The 21,356-nt window shown below is 43.6% G+C and overlaps 1 protein-coding gene across 1 annotated transcript in view; it reads right to left on the bottom strand.

Annotated features, from left to right (window-relative positions):
- Window positions 1–21,356, bottom strand: part of LOC147902659 (mediator of RNA polymerase II transcription subunit) — a 182,867-nt gene that overhangs the window by 45,004 nt on the left and 116,507 nt on the right. The window contains 1 exon segment of the mRNA XM_087373683.1: window positions 14,917–15,065. Within this exon segment, the coding sequence (XP_087229809.1) occupies window positions 14,917–15,065 (149 nt within the window).

The following is a 21,356-nucleotide window of genomic DNA, read 5'->3' on the forward strand; positions in this document are numbered from 1 at the left end:
AACAGATTCACTTATTGATATGGAACTCTTTAGAAGGTGTGTCTGTGAAGTATGTGAGATCGCCCTAAACCTGTCTTTGAAGTGCATGCATCTGCATGGTCTAGATGGTGGATGAACCCATACTAGACTCCTAAGCATCTTGAAAGAAAAGTTAAACTAGATTGGATCTTGTAATACAAAGAGAATACGAGAAATAAAAGTCAGTTTGTCCTTGCAACACCATGGCCTGATTGTCGCTTCTCGATAGATAAAAAGGAAAAAGAAACCCTTCTCAATAGACAATGAAAATGAGAATGCGAGATCTTCCTTTTCAACAAACAAGAAAGCATAAATGCTACTAAATCCATGAATTCTGATCCTCCTCCCGAACACAGGATCTGGTTGTAAGCCCAATGTGGCCTATTTCCGTACATTTGGCTGTGTAGCGTATGCACATGTGCCTCAAGAGTTGCGTGGCAAACTTGATGACAAGGCAGAGAAGCGCATCTTTATTGGCTACAGCAGTGAAAGCAAGGGGTAATGACTTATAATCCCATGACCAAGAAAGTTATCACTAGTTGGGATGTTATCTTTGCTGAAAATGCAGATCTGCCCTTTGCTGGTTTTGACTAAAATCAGGGTCCTTCTTGTAGGCCATTCTATGGGCTATCCATAGGTGCCACTCATTCCTTGGTATGTGCCTTGTAGGCCTAGTTACATTCAGTTTGGTATGTTGGTACAGTTAGTACATGTACCACTTAGGACAGTTAGGACACTTAGTTCACTTAAGGGTTTTGTTATGTTGGCTCCCTCTTGAGCCTCCATTCATTGTAGCAGCATTTTCATTACAACAAGTACTCTTTCTGCGTGCGGGTGTTTGGAGACTTTTGGAGCTTGCTGTAGTGATTCGAAGGCCTCTACTTGAGCCCATTCCTTCTCATTTGGCAATAGTTTGCCTCGGGCTGCGAGTTCCCCTCCATTGGATCATTTTCCTCTCTTTTTGAAGTGTTCTCCTTCTCGAGGGAGCACTTACTCTTGCTGTAAATCTCATTTCCAGCCCTCTCTTGGCATCCCTAATTGCCATTTGCTGTATTTTTCACGTCTCCCTCAAGGGTGACACCCTCTGCTCACATTTGGAGCCTTTTCCCTGCTATATTTTCTAGCTACACGAGTGGTGAAAAGATTTGAAGCTTGAGCAGCGTTTTGCCTTTTGATTTTGAGAGATTGCCCTTCTCTTTCTTGCCTTGCCAGTTGATGTTCATGATGTTCATGATGCTTGCATGACAGTTTCTGATGTATTGATGCCTGGTTCTGAGATGCTTTCCTGGAAGAAGTTATTCAGCTCACTAGAGCATGTATCTAAGGGGGGGACAATCACATGTGCCAATAATACATCATATATAGTGAAAGGCATTGGACAAGTTGCTCTTACTTCTATTTCTAGTGGTCTTGTCAATCTAGAGAATGTGCTTTATGTTCCAGGCAATCCCAAGAACCTTATCTCTATTTCAGCCATAGCTACTTGTGGCTATCAGGTTCTTTTTTATGGTGTTCGATGTGCAGTGTATGATGCTACACATGCATTTAACATGGTCTTGACTGGGACATTCACTATAGGACTGTGTAGACTTGATGCCTATAACAGATGCTTGGATGATGTTGGAATTACAGATGCAAATGCCTTTGTTGTTGATTCCTCTACCATCACAGATACCCATTTGTGGCATGAGAGGTTTTGACACCTCAACATTGGGGCTTTGGTGAAGTTAAATAAGGATAATATGGTTGTTGATCTTCCCAAATGCGTAAGTCTTCAAAGTATGTTTATGAATCTTGTTTGCTTGGTAAGATACACCAATCTGCATTTCCCGAGGATGGGAGAGTTGGTGCCTCACACAAGCTTTATTTGGTTCATAGTGATGTTTGTGGACCCATGCGGGTTGCAACTCTTGAGGGATTCAATTATTTTGTCACATTCATTGATGACTTCACCAGGTATACTTGGATTTTTGCATTGAAATCCAAGTCTGAAGTTTCTGCATGCTTCACGCATTTTATTGCCTTGGCTGAGAATGAGAGTGGGCTGAAAATTACTCACCTTAATACAGATAGGTATATGTCAAAGGAGTTTGCTGTTTTTTTGGCCTTGTGCCACATTCATCATCAATGCACGGTGCCTTACACTCCTCAACAAAATCCTATGGCTGCGCCGATGAATAGATCAGTGATAGAGATGGCTAGGTGTATGTTGAAAGGCAAGCATTTGCCTAACAAGTTGTGGTTGGATGCGTTGTGTGTGCTAATTACATTTTGAATAGATGTACCACAAAGGCATTGCGGACTATCACACCTTATGAGGCTTGGACAGGTCATAAGCCTCAAGATTTATCACCTGGGGACTTTTGGATGCTTGGTATATGCACATGTGCCTTCTTAGACGCACACCAAGTTGGATGATAAAGCTATCAAATGCATTCTTATTGGGTATAGCTCAGAGAGCAAGGACTACAAGCTCTACCTGCCCTATGTTTTGTTAGTAGTAGGGATGCTGTATATGATGAATCCTCCAGTATGCCTTTGCTGGACTGTCAAAAACAGCCCGTTGTTGATGCCCCAGATCTCTTTGATAGCTTGATGCCTTTCTTTCCATCAGATGCTCATGATGATGTCACATTTGAGGTTGCTCCTCCTACATCTGTTGGTCCTTTGCAGCCACATGTGCAGCATGATATTCAGCCTCAATTACAACGTCAAATGCCTCAGCTTGATCTAGACCTTATGCACACGGCTCTTGACCAGGAAAGAGCTGGCATACAGGAGCCCAGAGAGGTGCCCCGTTGGCTCCTTGACACATTAAACGATAGCAAACAGGAAACTCCTCTACCAGCCTGTACTACAGCACCTGTCCGAAAAGAGCATGCTAATTTTGTTGCTTGTCCATTAGTTGCTACAGCATGCGATGAGGAGCAAGTATCCCATCAGCGTGTTCAGAGTGATTGTTGGTTGAAGGCTATGCAAGCTGAATTGGATTCTATTTATTAGAATAACACTTGGGAGTTGTGTGCCTTGCCTCCTTGCAAGAATGCTATTGGAACTAAGTGGGTATATAAGATTAAACGGAAAGCTGATGGTTCAGTGGACCATTACAAAGCCCACCTTGTTGCTAAGGGATATGCTCAGCAGCAAGGCATTGATTTTGAGGAGACTTTTTCCCCCACTTCCACTACTATTCGCATTGTTATTGCCTTTGCTGCCCATTTTCATTGGGAGATATATCAGCTTGATATCAAGACAGCTTTCCTTCAAGGGCATTTGCAAGAAGAGGTCTATGTTTTCCAACCTCTTGGCTTTAAGGTTGAAGGTTTTGAAAGTAATGTATGCCACCTAAAGAAAGCCCTCTATGGATTGAAGTAGGCACCTCAGGCTTGGTACTCCCGGATACATACTCATTTGCTCACACTTGGATTTCAGAACAGCCCTACTGAGGCTACCTTTTACATCCGCAAGAGTGGGACAGATTTGTTGATTTTAGTACTCTATGTGGATGACATGCTTGTGACTGGGACATATACTGAAAGAAAGAAAGAAAGAAAGTTTATTAAAGTCTTCGGAAGACCGATGGGTCTATGAGACTGTGAAAAACCTAGTACAAACAAGCTTTGGTGGTGGAGCTACTAAACGAGCATCCACACCAATGCAAATGCAAAATATGCAGAATGTCAGTACTAAATCATAGATACAACATAGTCATGTCATGTAGATAGTCAACTATTTCATCATCATCATCATTACCATCAAGACATCAGGGTGGGTGTGGCAATGGGGGCATGAAGTCAGCGATAGACTGTGCAAATTGCAGCTTTGAAGCTTGACTTGCAAAATAGTCACAGTGCTTTGGATGTTGCACGGAATCCAGTTTTCCATGCTCACACAAAGCATATTGAGGTTCACTATCACTATGTCAGAGAGAAATTATCAGCAGGTGATATTCAATTGTCTTATGTTCCCACTGAAGACAACTTGGCAGATCTTTTTACGAAGGCTCTACCGCGACCTAAGTTTGAAACTTTTGGGTAAGCTTTAGACTTAGTATCTTTTGTGACTTGATCTGTTATACTCTGTACAGTCATACGTTGCTATATCCCTATAGGATGAACATGTTTAACCATGACATTAGATATTCAGGTATCCTGAGCCATGTCCAAGATACTTCAGCCCATACCATGGAGGGGGGTTTGTAGGCCATTCTATGGGCTATCCATAGGTGCCACTCATTCCTTGGTATGTGCGTTGTAGGCCTAGTTACATTCAGTTAGGTCAATTAGTACATTTAATACATGTACCACTTAGAACAGTTAGGACACTTAGTCTAGTTAGGGCATTTAGCCCTAGGGTTTTTTATGTTGGCTCCCTCTTGAGCCTCCATTCGGCAAGTACTCTTTGAGCTTGTGCTTCCATTTCCTTGCTTCCTGTGTTCGTTCCTTCCTACACTTTTAAACAGTCTGACGCGTCTGACGCGACGCTACCCATTTCCTTTGATGATGCACCTGATATGCTAGTGGAAAATCAGAATTTGCAGCAAGATACTTTAGTGGGTGGTGCCTCAGTTCAGCCTATGGCTGAGCCTGTTTCTCAAGATTGAGGATGCCATAGCAAGTGAAAGTACAGTAGTGTAGGAAGTAAGATCAGTACCTCGTTGGCTACTCCGCACTCGAGGACAGCAAACGTTCAACACCACTTCCTGGCTGTACACGGAGTGGCACTAGAGACACTGAGGCTAGAGACGCTAAGGATGCCCTATTTATGTGAGTCTGCTTGGGTCAGGAACATACTTGAGGTAGATGAGCCTGATAGTTTCGATGATGCATGAGACAATGTGCATTGGATGCAAGCAATGCAAGCGGAGATTGACTCCATTAAGAAGAACCACACTTGGGAGTTGGTGGACTTACCTGTTGGCAAGAAGGCAATTGGCACGAAGTGGGTGTATAAGCTCAAAATAAAATCAGATGGGTCCATTGACAAGTACAAAGCTCGCCTTGTAGCAAAGGGCTACGCACAACAGAAAGGCATAGATTATGATGAAACCTTAAATTGCATTCTTGACTAGGGAAGTTCAAGAAAAAGTCTATGTTTCTCAGCCCATTAGATTTGTGGAACCTGGCAAGGAAGACAAAGTATGCAAGTTGAGAAAGGCCTTGTATGGTTCAAAGTAAGCTCACGATCTTGGTTTGCAAAGATAGATGCCTTTTTTACTAGCCAGGGAATGCAGAATAGTCCGCATGAGAGTACCCTCTATGTCAGGAAGGAAGGAGGAGGTTTGCTCATCATTGTTCTCTACATCGATGACATGCTACTCATTGGTACTAATGCTGCAAAAATCGCAGATTTCAAGGCTGAATTATGGCAGATGTTTGAGATGTCAGATTTGGGGTTGCTTCACTACTATTTGGGCATCGAGCTTATACAAGATGATAGAGGTATTGGGCTGTTGCAGTCCAAGTATATTGGTAATCTCCTGGAACGGTTCAGATTTCAGAATTGCAAGCCCATCTCTACTCCTATGGAGCCGGGGCTTAAGCTGTCCGTTCATGATGCCAGTGAACCTTTTGATGCCTCTGTTTACAGCCAGGCTATGGGATGCCTTATTTATTTATGCAACACACGTCCTGACATTCAATATGCAGAGTCCCAGTTGAGCAAGTTTATGCACAGTCCAAAGACTTCACATTGGCAAGCTATGAAGCATGTGTTCCATTATATGCAGGGCACCCAAACTCTTGGTTTGCTCTTTCCCGAGGGGGTGACTTTCATTTACATGCTTACAATGATTCAGATTGGGCTGGTGATTTTAATACTCGGCAGTCCACTAGTGGTAACTGTTTCTTTCTTTGGCACTCATGTGTTTCTTAGTTAAGCAAGAAACAGTCTACAATGGCTACCTCTTCATGTGAGGCTGAGTACAGGGCAGCCTTCACGACCATAGTCGAGTGTATTTGGCTGAGGCGTTTGCTAGGTGATCTTCATGCCTCATTGGAGGAGCCTACTCCAATTCTCACTGACAGTCAGAGTGCTATTGCAGTGGCACAGAATCCTCTGTTTCATGCTCATACGAAACACATTGAAATTCATTATCATTATGTCAAGGAGCAGCTACATGCACAAGACATCAGCTTGGTCTTCCGCCCTACACAACAAAATGTGGCAAATCTCTTCACCAAAGCATTACCTCGTCCAAAGTTTGAGGCCTTTTGCAAAGCTTTAATGGCTACCTTCAACCTCATCAGTGGAAAGATTGTTCACCAAACAAGGATTGTTGGATGGCTGAGATGGTGATCTCAGAGTGTGACGTGGAGATAGAGGAAGTCCCAGAGCAGGAACAGATGCAAATTCAGCTAGCGAGATCTTCTCAGAGGTTAGTACCAGTTTTGTTATGCGTGTCTATTGCTAAGTTAGTAAACAGTGCACCTGATCATATCCTATCAAAGCCCGCAGCAACGGGGTATACAGCCTTTAGCGATATGGAGTTAATTAAGATGGATGTGCACAGTTTCCGAGCAAAAACCTACGAGCAGAAAAGTCCGAGCGATAATTTTTGACACCAACCATGCTTGTATATTTCTCAAAGGAATATACAATTCTTTCTTAATTTCTCATTTATGGAACCATATACTTCCTTATTTTTCATTATAACCCTCATTTTAGAGAACATCATCTATATATGAACAAACAGTGAACACTTTAGAAACTCTTATAAATACCTCCCTACCATACTCTCTTTTGAGGATTATGGTAATTCAATCAATTTAAAAGAGTTTCCCTAATCTTTAGCAATCCCATATTTGAAGCTCTCATATAACAATGTATACCATATTCCTTGGATGAGTAGGAAAAAGATATTGGAAACCTCATACTTGAAGCCATTATAATTGATCATAAATTAATCTCTAATACATTATCAAATATGGGAAGGCAAGGGAGGAATTTTCAAAATATTCCCAATTCTCCAAACCTAAGTACTTTTAAGGAAATGTGGTCTCTATTGAACTCCTTCTTACCATAATATGAATTAGGGAGAAGAAGTAACTCTCATATACATCTTGAAATTTTTAATTTTTCTCTTTTATAACTATAAAAAGTGTAATTTTAAGCCTACCATTGCATAGATCATGAGATTCTGAACATTTTTCCCTTTTACAGCTCCTCAATCTGAGCTAAGGAGCAAAAGTTATGACCCCTTCTGCGTAGGCTCTCCAAGGGTATTCCACCGGCAGAATAGGGTTGGGGCAAGCTCTTCGAACCATATTCCTCTGGCAAAATACACTTAGAGGGTCTATTAAAAAGGTATTATATATTTTTCTTAGGTCATCCTGAGGAACTGTAAAGAGGATATTTGCTCAAAATTTCATGATCCAACCAATGGTGAAAGGAAAAGAAAGGATTTTTGAAAGTCGTAAATAAGTCACCACTTAGACATTATATATATATATTATATAAAGATATATTTATATCTATATCTATTTATCAATATTTCATATTTACTTACATATTCCTTGAAATAATTTGGATTTTTTTGCTCCCTAAAAATGACTTGAGCCTATATATTTGGACCCTCCCACCTTTTGTCCACTCGTCGCTCAGGGGTTTTTGCTCGAAAAATGGAAACCCCCAATTAAGATGAAGGGGCAAGTGGCCAATCATGACGTCATTGTGTTGTTTGACTCAATGTCAGCGCACAATGTAATTAACTCCAAATCGTAAAGAAACTAAAATTAAAGACTAGTTCATCTGACTATGCATTTACAATCAGGATGGCAGATGGAAGTTCAACTAAAGTATGGGACCAAAGGGTTACCCAGTTGGAACTTCGAATCCAAGACTATGCGGACAAGCTGGATTTCGAGATAACCATGCTTTCTCACGCAGATATAGCCCTGGGTAAGGCTTGGCGTTCTAAGAAGAGTCCAGCCATAGATTGGAAAAAGCACATTTATCGGTTCAAGATGAACGATGTGATGTATGTCTTGTGAGGTGAAAAGGATTTACCTCAAGGATCGTTAGTTTTCGTAATGAAATTTTAAAACCCTCAAGAAGAGTTTTTATTTCTTGTACAACATCGGTAGAGTCCATTGAGGATCCATCGGCTAGCACTGACCTTACCCAAGATAGAGAGATGGCCAAGTTGGCTGATCGGACAGCAGAGGAACTCTCTGATTGCTTTAGGGATGAGTTACCTTATGGGTTACCTCAAGAGCGAAATGTTCAGCATAAGATTGAACTTATCCCTCGGGCAAAACCTGTAAATAGGCCTTCCTATAGGTTAAGTTTTACTGAAGGAGCTGAGGTGTGAAGGCAACTGCAGGAATACCTCAAGCTGGGGCAAATTCAGCCCAGTTCCTCACCTTTTGCTTCGCCAATGATATTGAAGAAAAAGAAAGACTATACTTTCCGTCTCGGAATAGATTACAGAGCACTGAATAATATCAATATTAAGCACACGTATACGATGGCTGGGATCGATGACTGGCTAGATGCATTACATGGAGCCATACTTTTCAGCAAGATAGATCTCAAGGTGGCTACCATCAGATCCGCATTAGAGCTAAGGATGTGCATAAAACTCCTTTTAGAAGCAAATTTAGACATTATGAGTTTTTGGTAATGCCATTTGGACTTACCAATGCTCCAGCTACATTCGTCATACTTATGAACGATTTAATACGCCCGTATATCAGGAAGCTTGTAGTACATTTTATTGACAATATCCTTATTTTCAGCAAAAGTATTGCCGAGTATCACGAACACTTAAGAATAGTGTTTAATACTTTGAGGAAAGCCAGTCTATATGTAAATAAAAAGAAAACTGTGTTGTGCATGGTAAGACTTGAGTATTTAGGATTCATTATTACCCCTGAGGGGAAGGAAATGGATCCAAAGAGGGTGGCTACGATACTGACTTGGCTTATCCCTCAGAGTTTGACCGCTTTGCAATCATTTTTGGGATTTGTCCAATTTTATCGGAGATATATCAAAGGATATTTCAAGATAGTATCGTCATTGACTGATCTAACCTCAGATAAAGTACCTTTTATATGGGGACAAAATCAACAAGAAAGTTTTAACACCATAAAACAAGCTATGGTCTCAGGACCGGTTTTAAAAATAGTTGATCCAAAGAAACTGTTTTTCATAGAAACTGATGCAAGTGGCATTGCGGTAGGAGCAGTTCTCCTCCAAGAGAGAAGGCCAATAGCCTTTGAAAGCAAGAAGCTTTCTCCCTCTCAACGGAATTGGCCAACTCATGAATTAGAGTTGTATGTCGTTATCCATGCTTTGAAAACGTGGAGACATTATTTGTATGGTTTAGAGTTATATGTTGATGTTGATACCGTGAAACACTTCTATAAATAACCTTGTCCATGCTTTGAAAATGTGGAGACATTATTTGTATGGTTTAGAGTTATATATTGATCTTGATCATGATACCTTGAAACAGCTCTATAAATAACCTGACTTGCGAGGCCGCCAGGTTAGGTGGCCAACACTCATGCACAGTTTAATATGACGATTCGGTACCGAAGAGGGAAGGAAAATAAAGTTGTTGATGCGTTCTCACGCATTATGCATAATGTGCGATAATAGACCCAATCCAAGCAGTGCCTATGGTTGAGGGGTTCTAAAAACTTGGAATTTTATTTCTTGAAATTAAAGCCCATTTAATATCCAACCTTGAGATCCAACAGAGCGGGTCTCTAATCCTTCGTAGATGGGTCATGCTACTCATATTCTTGAAATTAGCATGTTCCCGATTATCCCTCTTCCTGTCCACCATTGCATCGACAGTACTGTCAAGCCCAAAGTGACCATGTAGCCTAAATGAGTGCCTATTGCAAGATCCCCTCTTCCCATCCACCATTGCATCGGCACTATACTCATTAGCTCATCCTCACATCCTAAGCTATAGGCATTTCATCCTTTCACTTCCCAAATCTAAATCAAGTTCTTTGCAAAGTGCAACCTCACTTGTCATCTTATTAAGGGGGTTTCACACCTGTCTGCAAATGAGTGGGGCTCCAAAGATTGATGTCCATGAAGAATTGTAAGGCGTCTGTCCATTCGCCTTTTCACAATAGGCCTAAGGCTTATGTGCTTAATTAAACCCCGGGGAAAGGATGACCTGGCCTCCAGAAAAGGCCAAACTTATGCAAGATATACGATAGCGGATGGCATGCTGAAAAAAATAGCAAGGTAGTAGTACCTAATCAGAATAATCTCAAGCAGAGAGTCATTTAACAATGCCATGATAGCCCGTGTGTGGGACATCCAGGTGCTGAGAAGACATATGATCTCGTAAAACGAGATTTCTTCCGGCAAAAAATGAAAAAAACATATTCATGAATATGTGACACGTTGATTTTTGTGTCAGGTGAGTAAGGCAGAGCAGGTGAAGCCACCTGGCCTTTTACAGCCCTTGGAAATACCACTAGGTAGGTAGGAGAGCATTTCCATGGACTTTATAGTTGGTCTACCTACCACACAAGGTGGATATGATTCTATCCTTGTGGTGGTTGATCGCCTTACCAAGATGACTCAATTTATTCTGACTAGGGAGTCTGTTAGTGCCCCGCAAGTAGCGGATCTGTTTATTAAACATATATTTCGTCTACATGGATTACCCATATCCATAGTGTCTTCACGGGCAACCTCTTCTAGGAGGATTGTTTTTCTTCGAGTTTGGAGGGGTTCTCCCTTTTTCTCTGAGGTTTCTACCGGATTGAGATGGCACTATCAGCCCCAATCTTTTCTTTTTGGCTCTTGAGCTTCTCATGCATTGCATGGTGTATCCCGTATGGAGCTTGCTCTAACAGTTTTCTTTAATACTTAATAGAAGTCTCTTTTTGCAAAAAAAAAAAAGATCCATAGTGTCAGACAAAGATGTTAAATTTACCAGTCATTTTTGGACTGCAGTGTTTGAGACACTAGGGATTGAGTTGGGAACGAGTAGTGGGAATCATCCTGAAACGGATGGTCGGACAGAAATAGTCAACCAGACTTTAGAGGATATGCTTAGAGCACATGTTTCGTTGAGGCAACATACGTGGGACTAGTGGTTGCACTATTGGAATTTGCCTACAATGATAGAAGACATTCCTCTATAGGAATGAGTCCGTTCGAGCTGAACTATGGTTATAGACCAACTAATCCAACTATGGTTGAAATACCTCAAAAAGTGCCTAGTGCCACAAACTATGTGGTTCAGATGCGGGAGATGCTAGCACTTGCGAGAGCTAACTTTCGCCAAGCTATGGATAGAGCTAAGGCGTATGCGGATGAAAACAGATCCATTAGAGAATTTAAGGAAGGAGAAAAATTTTTTATCGGAATTCCTTCACACTCCTCTTAAGTCTTTGACTGCAGGAGAGTGTGCTAAGTTATCACCTTGATATTGTGGGCCGTGGTTAATTCTTAAAAGAATAGGCAAGTGACCTATAAGTTGGAATTACCACATGGTTGTAAGGTGCACCCAATGTTTCATGTTTTTCGTTTAAAGAAAAAAAATGTGCACCCAGGTGACTCACTAATTAAGGGTGTTGTATTGTTTCAGGAGATGGAGGATAAAGCAAAGCGCAAACCAACAAGAATCCTCGACTGAGAAACTATGCAAGTACGCAATCGGAAGATACCCACAGTGTTGGCAGCATGGCATGGTCTACCTCTCTCTGAGGCTACCTGGGAATCCGTGTACCAGATGCGGAGAGCATTCCCATTATTTATCATCGAGGATGCTGACACTTGAAGAGGGAAGGAATGTTATGCTCAAGCCGAGATAACATGACCTCAGAAGGGTCAGTGGACATTTTCCTTTAGAGGACCAACTCTCGTATTATATTTCATTGCGCTTGAAGTATATGGTTAAAGGAATGAATGTCAAGATCCTTGGTGAGGGTGAAGTGACACTGACTAGATGGTTCTAAAGGTCAGGGGTCTAGGGGCATCAAATTATGTCATTGCCAAGGGGCAAATAGAATTTAATGGTACTCCAAGAGAGAGGTAAATGGTGCAACAAGGATTGACCCTAGAATTGTGACATGTGGCATGTAGAATCATCAAGGGATTTGTGGGCTTTGTGTATAGCATGCAAGTGGAACACACGTGAGAGATTATGAAATGAGCTTGCTATCACAGAGGTTGGCTGGAAGGAACAACAGAGTGTCATCACTCGTGATTAGTTAGAAATTATGATGCTTGTGCATTTCAAACGGGGTCCGGGGAACCTAAAGAGATATCATTTAGCCTCTCAGGCTAGGATCAACAATCAAATCAGTTGGATTTCTCACAATTACTGAGGAGGTTTACACAATCCTAGATTTGGGGGGCACGTTGGGCTACCACTGAATTTGGCCAAGGTAGAAGGTGGGATACCTAGGCTGCCAGCTGGCCATTGACATTTCAGCAATAGATTGCCCCATGCTAGAGAATGTATTGTATTGAAGCTTGGCCAAACTCTCCATAGTAGGAAGGGCGCTCGTGCGCAACCATGTCCTTTTGGCCATGGCATGGTACATAGCCTCATGATGGTATTTCCACTACTTAGTGCGCAGTTTCTTGTGACTCCGGTCGGATGGCACAAGGAACACTAGCCAGGGTCGCTTGGAGACCATGATCCAGCCCAAAACACAAGGAGGACTTGGCATCACTAACCCAGAGATGCAAAGCAGAGCCTTTTTAAGCAAGTTGGTCGTGCCGGGGCTCTCTTACCAAGCACGGAGCGCTAGAAGCTCTCCTCCAACGAGGGCTTCTTAGTAACACACCCCACATTGGAGGTCAAGGGTAGCAGTTCCACAGGTGGATCTTTTCAGAGGATCCCCTCACAGGGAAGGGCTCACCCCTAATGAGCAGTCTTCACAGTCTGGTAGCACTTGTCAAGAGGACTTATTCGGGCCAGCCCACGGTGCGGTGCCCTCTTGTGGCACCCAAAGGTTCAAATCAGGAGGTTTCATGCTGCGGCAGCAAACGTACATTGGTTGGGCATGGTGGGATAGTGGCCCAGCCAGTTCATTTGGGGCATGGAACCGCCTCCCTACCGAGGCAGAGGCACGAACAAGAGCCTTGGTGGGAGGGTTTGCACGTGAGCCTCCCCCCTCCCGCTCCGGCGGATGGTATGGGCAGTTCTCTAGGACAGGGGTGCCCCTAGGATCCAGCTCTTGTAAAGATCACTTGATCCTTCTGTTCCAAACAGTATAGAGTGGGGATTGGAGGCCTTCGACAACTAGCGACCTAGATACATATCGGGCCCTGGATATGGTGTGTGGCAAAGGATCATGGTAGTGGGCCATCTTGGCAAGGAGTGGACCATTGACCCAGTTGCAATCTCGGTAGGGCAGGAGGGTTGCAGTGGCAACGTTGGTTGTGGGAGGGCAGACCTCTTTGCGAGGAGCAAAGGGGTCTGATAGAGTGGTTTTGGCCTGCACGTGTAGGGCACTCGCAGAAGGTGGAGGAGGTGCCCTTCTACATATACACAACACCCATCGGTCGTCATCTTCAATTGTAGGCTATAGCCTGGGCTCCCGAGAGAGAGAGAGGCACTGGGTTGAGCAGCAAGTGTCCATGTGCTTTTATAAGAGCAAATCAATCAATGACAGTAAAAACACCTACTCATGTGATAAATGCCCTTCCAATTAAATGACGGAATTCGCTAGGCTGTGTGACATGAATCCAAGATATAGAAGTATGTAGCTGTAAGAGATCTGAATTTGAAAAGTGATACCTTGTGTGATCTAGGCATCTTGATTGTATGAGAATGGGGTAATCTGTCTCGAAACTATGTTGTAACTGTGCATACCGACTCCTCATGTTCCCCCCTCACAAGCAAGCTAGACAGATGATGATAATGCCGATTTACGTACTTGTTGCATCCATCTACATGGCCTCTATATGTATGTGATATTCAAAAGCCCACATCTAACTACTACAGAGGTGGTGCTCCATACTCTACCTATAATCGAACAGACAGCTTATTGCAATGGTGCAGGAGAGCATCGTGACATATAGTCACTCCATCCTACCCACTATCATGCCTTACCAAGATCTTATGTCCAAAAAAGCCTACCTGCATAAGGAATAGTTACATCTGTAAAACTTGAAAGTGTCTCTGGGTGTTGTAGCCTCCGCAAGTACATATTCCTCCGGTAAGCCTAACCTGACTGTTGTCTTCATGGAGAAGCCAGGCTCCAAAACATGAGCCAATGTATGCATAGGAGGGGACTATCCTAACTAGCCGGCTGCGGTATACAGAAATCTTCCTGCAGAAGGCTGGCCATGAATAGTTCAAAATCATAACCTTCATTTCCCCCAGGTTGACATTCAAATCTCTCTCATGACACGACCTTGAAGGGTGTGACCATGCTATTTGAGGCCGTTAACAAGGACACGAGGGCAATCAATACCATTGTCTAATCCAGGAGTGCCCCTGTCCTCTAAAAGTGTCGATCAAAGTGGACAGATCATTGATGTAGAGGCCAAATAACGTTGGTCACAGAGGGCAACCTTGTATGACCCGTACCATCTATGTGAAGCTCAGCCAGTTTTTCCTGGGCTATTCAAAGCCCATAAGCAGGAATTTATTTTTACACAAAAAAGATGTGTAGGATGTCTATTAAAGGGTAACAAGCTCGATATCTGCTCAAGCATGGCCAGAAAACCTAGTTTGTTTCACCCATACCAGCAGACCACGATGAAAAAGCAAAACTTCTGGGCTACGCAGGTAAGGTAAAGCCTGGTGCTATCTTCACTCTTCGACACTCCAGTCTGCAATCTTGCAATCTTAAAGGTTCCAGAAAAGGCAAGTCCTCATCATAATACAAGGGTCCTTAAGAACGATGGTCAACTTACACAGCATCAAAGTAAAGGGCAACACAGAGACCCATGTAGATGTACCTGTCTTTCCCTATCAGATGTCCACCCAGTGCTTGTTGTGGATCAGCACGCTGCAGAGGTCCGGGATTAAGCCAGTGCTCTTGTCCACGATTCACACAATAATTTTGTACCCTTTGCTGAAAGTCGGGGGTTTCGAGAAGTAACCAGATCTGCATGAAAGTAGCAGAAGTTCATACATCTTCTTGCATTTCCCTAAGATATTCATTAAAATAAGAATAATAAAGATGTACATTTCTGAGATATTGCAAATACAAGAATGATTTTCATTATCCCTTAACCGTTTAACTAAGATTACTGACTGGCCTGGTCTCTCCCAAAGTCATGGCTTAACTTCATTAATCAGATCCCCACCTTTACATTTTCTATTTTTATTTCATGGATGTGCACCCTCAGAGTCAATATTAATCCCACTTGACTCTATTCCGAAACACCATTTTTAACAAGACTTTCACACCCTAAACAGGGAAGTTATGAAGACATTCAATAGGGATTGAGTTTTTGGTTTCATGGATGTGCTTCCTCAGAGTCAATATTAATCCCACTTGACTCTATTCCGAAACACCATTTTTAACAAGACTTTCACACCCTAAACAGGGAAGTTATGAAGGCATTCAATAGGGATTGAGAAAGTTGTATACCAGACGAACACCCTTTATTCTATACATTAGGCATGGCACATTCTGATTGGAGTCTGCCAACAACACTACTCACCAACAAATCTGAAGAGAACATCAGGTGATAAAAAGGAAACACACAATCAACCATGTGAGTCGTCTCACTCAGTCATTGGATCAATGCATGCCTCCCCCCCGCTCTCGCCCTTCTCTCCCTGCTGCCCTTTTGGGAAATTGGATTGGGGTAAGTAGATCAAGAAGGGCATTATTGTTAGCACTGTTCGGTATCTCAGAAAACGTTCTCTGTTTTTGTAATTTCACAAACCATCAGTGTTAAAAGTAGTGGGCTTTTGACCATCCGTACTCAACCTCTCTGCATTAAGAGACGGTCACCAACATTCAACCTGCATTCTCCTAGATCAATAAAAGCTCCCGTTTGGGTTGAGCTTCCAGCCCTACCCTTAGCATTTATAGTCAATCTGACAAGACCTGCTCTGGCATTGGGACTGTGATAGGGGGAGAAAAAGAACAGTTTATGACCCTAGGGCACATCCACAAGTTTGTGGTTTCACAGTTCTAGCAAAAGAGCTCCTAGACTGCACCATAATTCACTCAAAGTCAGCTACCAAACCAAGGATTCAACCCCCTATTTACAAAAACCTGCCCAGTTCTATACTATGCTTGTGCAAACAGTGATTCTCAATGGATGCCCAGCCTGGGTACCAGGCTCTCCCGAGCATATTACGCTTTATCATAGGTGAATTGCGGGTAAAGGCACAGACACCATACCCCGTCTTTCTAGCTGAAACAGGTATGATCCCACTGGAGGAAGAAGCACTATGCCAATATCTGGGATACCTCAACAAGATTAAGAAGAAGGATGCACCCGAATACCACAAGCAATGGAGGCCACTAAGACCATGGGCTGGTACAGAGATAGGGAGGAATGGATGGAGCTATGGGGAATAAAGGCTGCTGAACTACAAAAAATTCAGATGAAATCAGAGACTTAGTAGCGCAAAAAATGCTTGGCATGACTCAGGAACACAAACGCAGTTTTACAAACGGGAATCAATCCGATGGACAGCGATCCAATGCAGAAATATCTTGGGAAGACATGTCAATATCAAAAGCATTTAAGCTGCAAAATAAGGACCAGCTCATATGAGCTAGAAGTGGAGAGAGGCAGATGGATGCGGCCCAGAATTCCAAGAGAGGAAATATTATGCAAAATCTGTCCTATAGGGGAAATAGAAGATGAGCAGCACGTGCTCTTGAAATGCCAAGCTTATGCACACATTGCGGAGAGACGTGGATATAGTAGCAATAATCTGAAGAGTCTCTAGGAACAGCCAGCCCAAAAGCTTGGAAGCTAGATAAAATAAATCTTGGAACACTGTAGCAGGGTTCTTGGATTAGCACACAAAATAGCTCAAATTCGAGACCAAACATGACCTTTCGAGTGAACCAGAGACAATGTGTGCATAACACCGATTGGTATGCCGGAAGAAGCAGGCTTTTGTCCATCGAAGCGAGAGTTGATAAAAACTGAATTATAGCAACAACTCCGAGGACTTTAGGCGAAAATTCCTTGAGTGATGATCCTTGTCACCCCTCAAAGACACCCATATCAGGCACACCTATGCACATACACTGTATGACATTCCACTCCAACCAGCTCCCGACCTCTCACCCTACCTCCTGCACTCTTTTCACAAGGGACAGTGTCAAAGACGTAGGATTGAAGCTCCATAATGGCCGAGCAAAAGATCATGAGGGTATTGCATATGGGATAAACATCCTAGCCCAGATCTTAGCAAAGCTCTTCAATGATGCAGTCTGTCTTGACTTTCCACATACTTGGACGCTCAACACCATCGCACCCATTCACAAGACCGGGGACCCCATGAACTACAGGACCATCATGATCAGGCATGTCATATCTAAGATATATGCATCAGTATTTGACATAGAGGCCAGCTCATTTGCAGAGATGCAGGGACTTATGGGCAAAGGGACAGGCTGGTTTCCAATGTGACAACGGGACCATGGATCACACACTTTTTTGTGAGAAGAAATCTTTTATTTCGATGAAATAATTACATTCATAGCTGCTTCAAAACGAAGTAGCTACTACTCAACAAAAGATCTCAGTATAAGCTGTATACACATCCTGATCTATCAAACGAGTCTGAAAACAATCGTAGAATGATTGTTGCAGAGATCGTTTGAAAAAAAGAAAGGATGAAAATAGTGGATCACCAAAGACTCTATGATTTCTATCTATCCATAAAGTCCATAGGGTCCAATATCGCACCCATACAAAAAATAAATCAAAACCCTGTCTCTGGGGATGAAATCCAAACAACCAGAAAAATCTGCCAAAAGTGACAGTAGGAAATCGTTGTCGAAGCCTCTGTCTGATGAGAGCAATGAGTGCAGAAGTGTTTGGACAGGACCAAAAGATATGGAGCACTGATTCAGTAGAGTGCGAGCATCGGTGACAAACAGCTGAAGCAATATGTCTGTGTGCGAGTAACTGTCCAGATGGAAAAATGCCAAGGAGAACTCGCCATAGGAAAAGCTGTTGTCGAAGAGGGACTTTGTAATGCCAAAGGAGACGCAGCCTTTTCCTCCACCACTTCATTGGACGATCCATATGCCAAACAGTATTTACTCTGTTGGAAATCCAAGGTGGAGGTAATAACACTTTATATAGTGATGACACTGTAATATGTGAAAGCTTTTAAGGACGGACATATGAGGAAGGAGAGCGTAAACTCCAATCCTCAAGCCGATGCTGAATTTCTAAATGAGGTACCGGCAAGTACGGTTGGAGCATTGCTGAAATTTTATGCCATAAAGGACGATAATGAGATCCCAAGCCATATTTGCGAGCAGCCAAAGAAAAAGATAGAATTGTGCCATCATCCTGAAGTACATCCGCCACAGATGAAATGCCTTTGAAGGAGAGAAAATAAGAACGACGGGGTTCTTGTATGGCCAAAGGTGGATGGAATACTTTGGACCAAAAGAGATTCTCTGCCCTCAAAGAGTTGCCCGAGAGTGAGTCCCTTCCTTTCCATTCCAAGTGGATCACACACACACACACACACACACACACACTCGGGAGTGTCATCAAGGAGGCTAGGGCACAAAGGCAGAGGATATATTATTGCTTTGTAGATTTTCGCAAAGCCTTTGACATAGGACCAAGGGCTCACCTTATTAGATGACAACAGGAGCTGAATTATGACCTGACCATCATATTTGATATAGCACTCTACGAGAGGGTTTCAGGCAAAGTCCGTGCAGGAGCTAGATGGACAGAGGAGATCATGAGCACTATTGGCTCAAACAAGGGTGCCCACTATCACCGACCCCATTTGGTCTCTACATAGACGAGCTTGAGACATTTATGGAGATGCTTGGGGGGGGGTTTGGATGCTCTCTTATTGGCTCCTTGATTCAAATCCTGCTAACTGCAGATGATGCGGTACTATCATCTTCTTCTACAAAGTGCCTCTAGAGGCACCTAGATGCGCTACAGGCATTCTGTGAGTCCCATAGTTAAGGCTCCACTGTTAGAGAAATCATAGCCAAAGAGTGTGTGTTGGTGTGTTGTACTAGGAGTTCTAGTAGTGGTTCATGTGTGAGTGTCACGTGTCATCTTGGAAGTTATCCCATATGCACTTGGTGCTAGAGTGTGTGTGCCTAGTCTATAAAGGCTTGTACTTCACTTGTCACATCATATTGGATGAATGAATGAAAGCCTTTCTATAATGCCTTCATTTGAGTATCATTTCCTCTCTCTCTCTCTCTCTCTCTCTCTCTCTCTCTCTCTCTCTCTCAGGTGCCCAATGTACTACGCGATCCGAGGCCGCTACCACTGTCTTCTCAGAGATGGCTTCGGGCTCCTTTAAAGTTTCCTCGCCTACCCAGATCAAAGATGCCTAGTGGCCTTCATTCACGAGGGGGTCCGACACAGAGAGTACTTACTCAGGCGACGGGGCTTGGCCACACCACCAGACACCTCTCAGAGCAGGATCACAGAGTTCTTCCCATTGAGTGATATTGATCGTCCAGTCTCTAGACGCAGACGTGACAGAGACCCCGACCTGACGACCGTAGCACGACACACGAGGCATCGAGGGGACACACAAATCACTCTAGGGGACCTCCCATCATTGTTTAGACCCGGGGCACGCCCCACGGGAGTCACAGTGGCTCTGGTCTTGCGTCGAGTCTCCTCCAGGAGACCAAGACGCACGGCACCCCTTGACAGATGCCAGCATCCCATCACCGGCTATGCACCAGCCAGGGCGACATGACATACGGAGGATTCTGCTCCCGCTCCAGTCTTTTTTCTTTTCATTGTCACACCCAGATGTATTTGATTATGTATGATCAGACTTAGGACTCAGCACAGGTGATGATGCTCGTTTAGTAGTTCCACCCTTACTGTGATTTGTATCAGGTTTTCTTTCAGTCTCATAGACCCATCGGTCTTTCGAAGATTCTAATAAAATCTCTCTCTCTCTCTCTCTAGGTTGATGCCATCTTCCAGACAGTGACATTTCTCCACAGAGTTTGGTGGTCCTTACCCCAGTGGAGACTACTAAGACTAGCATCAGAGTCCTCCAGGCGACTCGCAGAGAGTGGTGTCGATACATCATGGTACGCACAGGTATCCACATGGTTTGGTAACCACGGCATTCAGATGGACAGACTTCCTCCCTTTCAGTACAGCCTGGACGCACCACCCGAGATGATCCCACGAGATGAGATCAACTGTATCATACGGTTGGACCTCCTCAGGTTCCATACATCTAGGGCTTAGGGAGAGAGGAGCTCTCCACCAAGATCCAATTCTACCGTGATCACTTTCTGAGGATCTCAGAGTACGATCTTGTCATCAGACCTCAGTATCTTGAGGACAGGAGAGTTTCACATGCACTCAGGATCACCATTGGTCAGCTACGAGTCTCATCACATCAACTACGGATTGAAGTAGGGAGAGCTGCAGGCATACCCAGAGAACAGAGGACTTGCACGCTATGCCAAATGGGGAAGATCAAGACAGAGGAACATTTTCTATGTGTTTGCCCAGTCTACTATGAGATCCGAGGACGATATCATTGCCTCTTTCAGGAGGGACAGGGCTTTGGCCTACTCACACAGTTGATACATTTTCACGATCAGGTTTGTGTTGGGCTCTACCTGCTTGAGATGCGCTGACAGAGAGACACACTGATGCGACAGGCCAGAGAGTAGCATGGGCTGATGCCACAGGTCACCATCGACAGATCACAGAGTTTTGTCACAAATTTCTATGCATTTGAGTCAGCTGCCAACGTAGCCGAGGGAGAGGAGCTTGATGAGATGAGAGCATCATGGATCAGCGGTAGAGATGCACGAGGGACACACACTCCACGTGCGACACAGAGAGAGCCCAAAGTACGCACGATCGAGGTCCGGTCTATCTCATCCCTTCTCAGAGGCGACCGCCAGAGACGAGGCATCACCCTTGACGTAGCACACCGGATCCAAAGATCGAGTAGACCATGCCCTCCCCCATGTCGCGAGACAGCTCGACAGACACAGATACGAGAGCTTCTTACATCTCATCAGAGTGCCACCAGGTTACCTAGATATATGGAGCCTGAGCACGTACTAGGAGTGCTAGCCCTGAGCGCCTGGCACGCTCCTGTTACCTTGCTACTCTAGTATTCTGTTCACTAGCTGAGCATGTCAGCGTTTTAGCTTTTGCTTTCAGTTTTTCAGCTTTTAGTTCTTAGCAAGGGTCTTAGTGAACCCTTTGCTTCA

This window comes from Dipteris shenzhenensis, chromosome 4 (assembly GCF_047967505.1).
Source record: "Dipteris shenzhenensis isolate YYH24624 ecotype China chromosome 4, Dip_SZ_1.0, whole genome shotgun sequence".
NCBI classification, from domain to species: Eukaryota; Viridiplantae; Streptophyta; class Polypodiopsida; order Gleicheniales; family Dipteridaceae; genus Dipteris; species Dipteris shenzhenensis.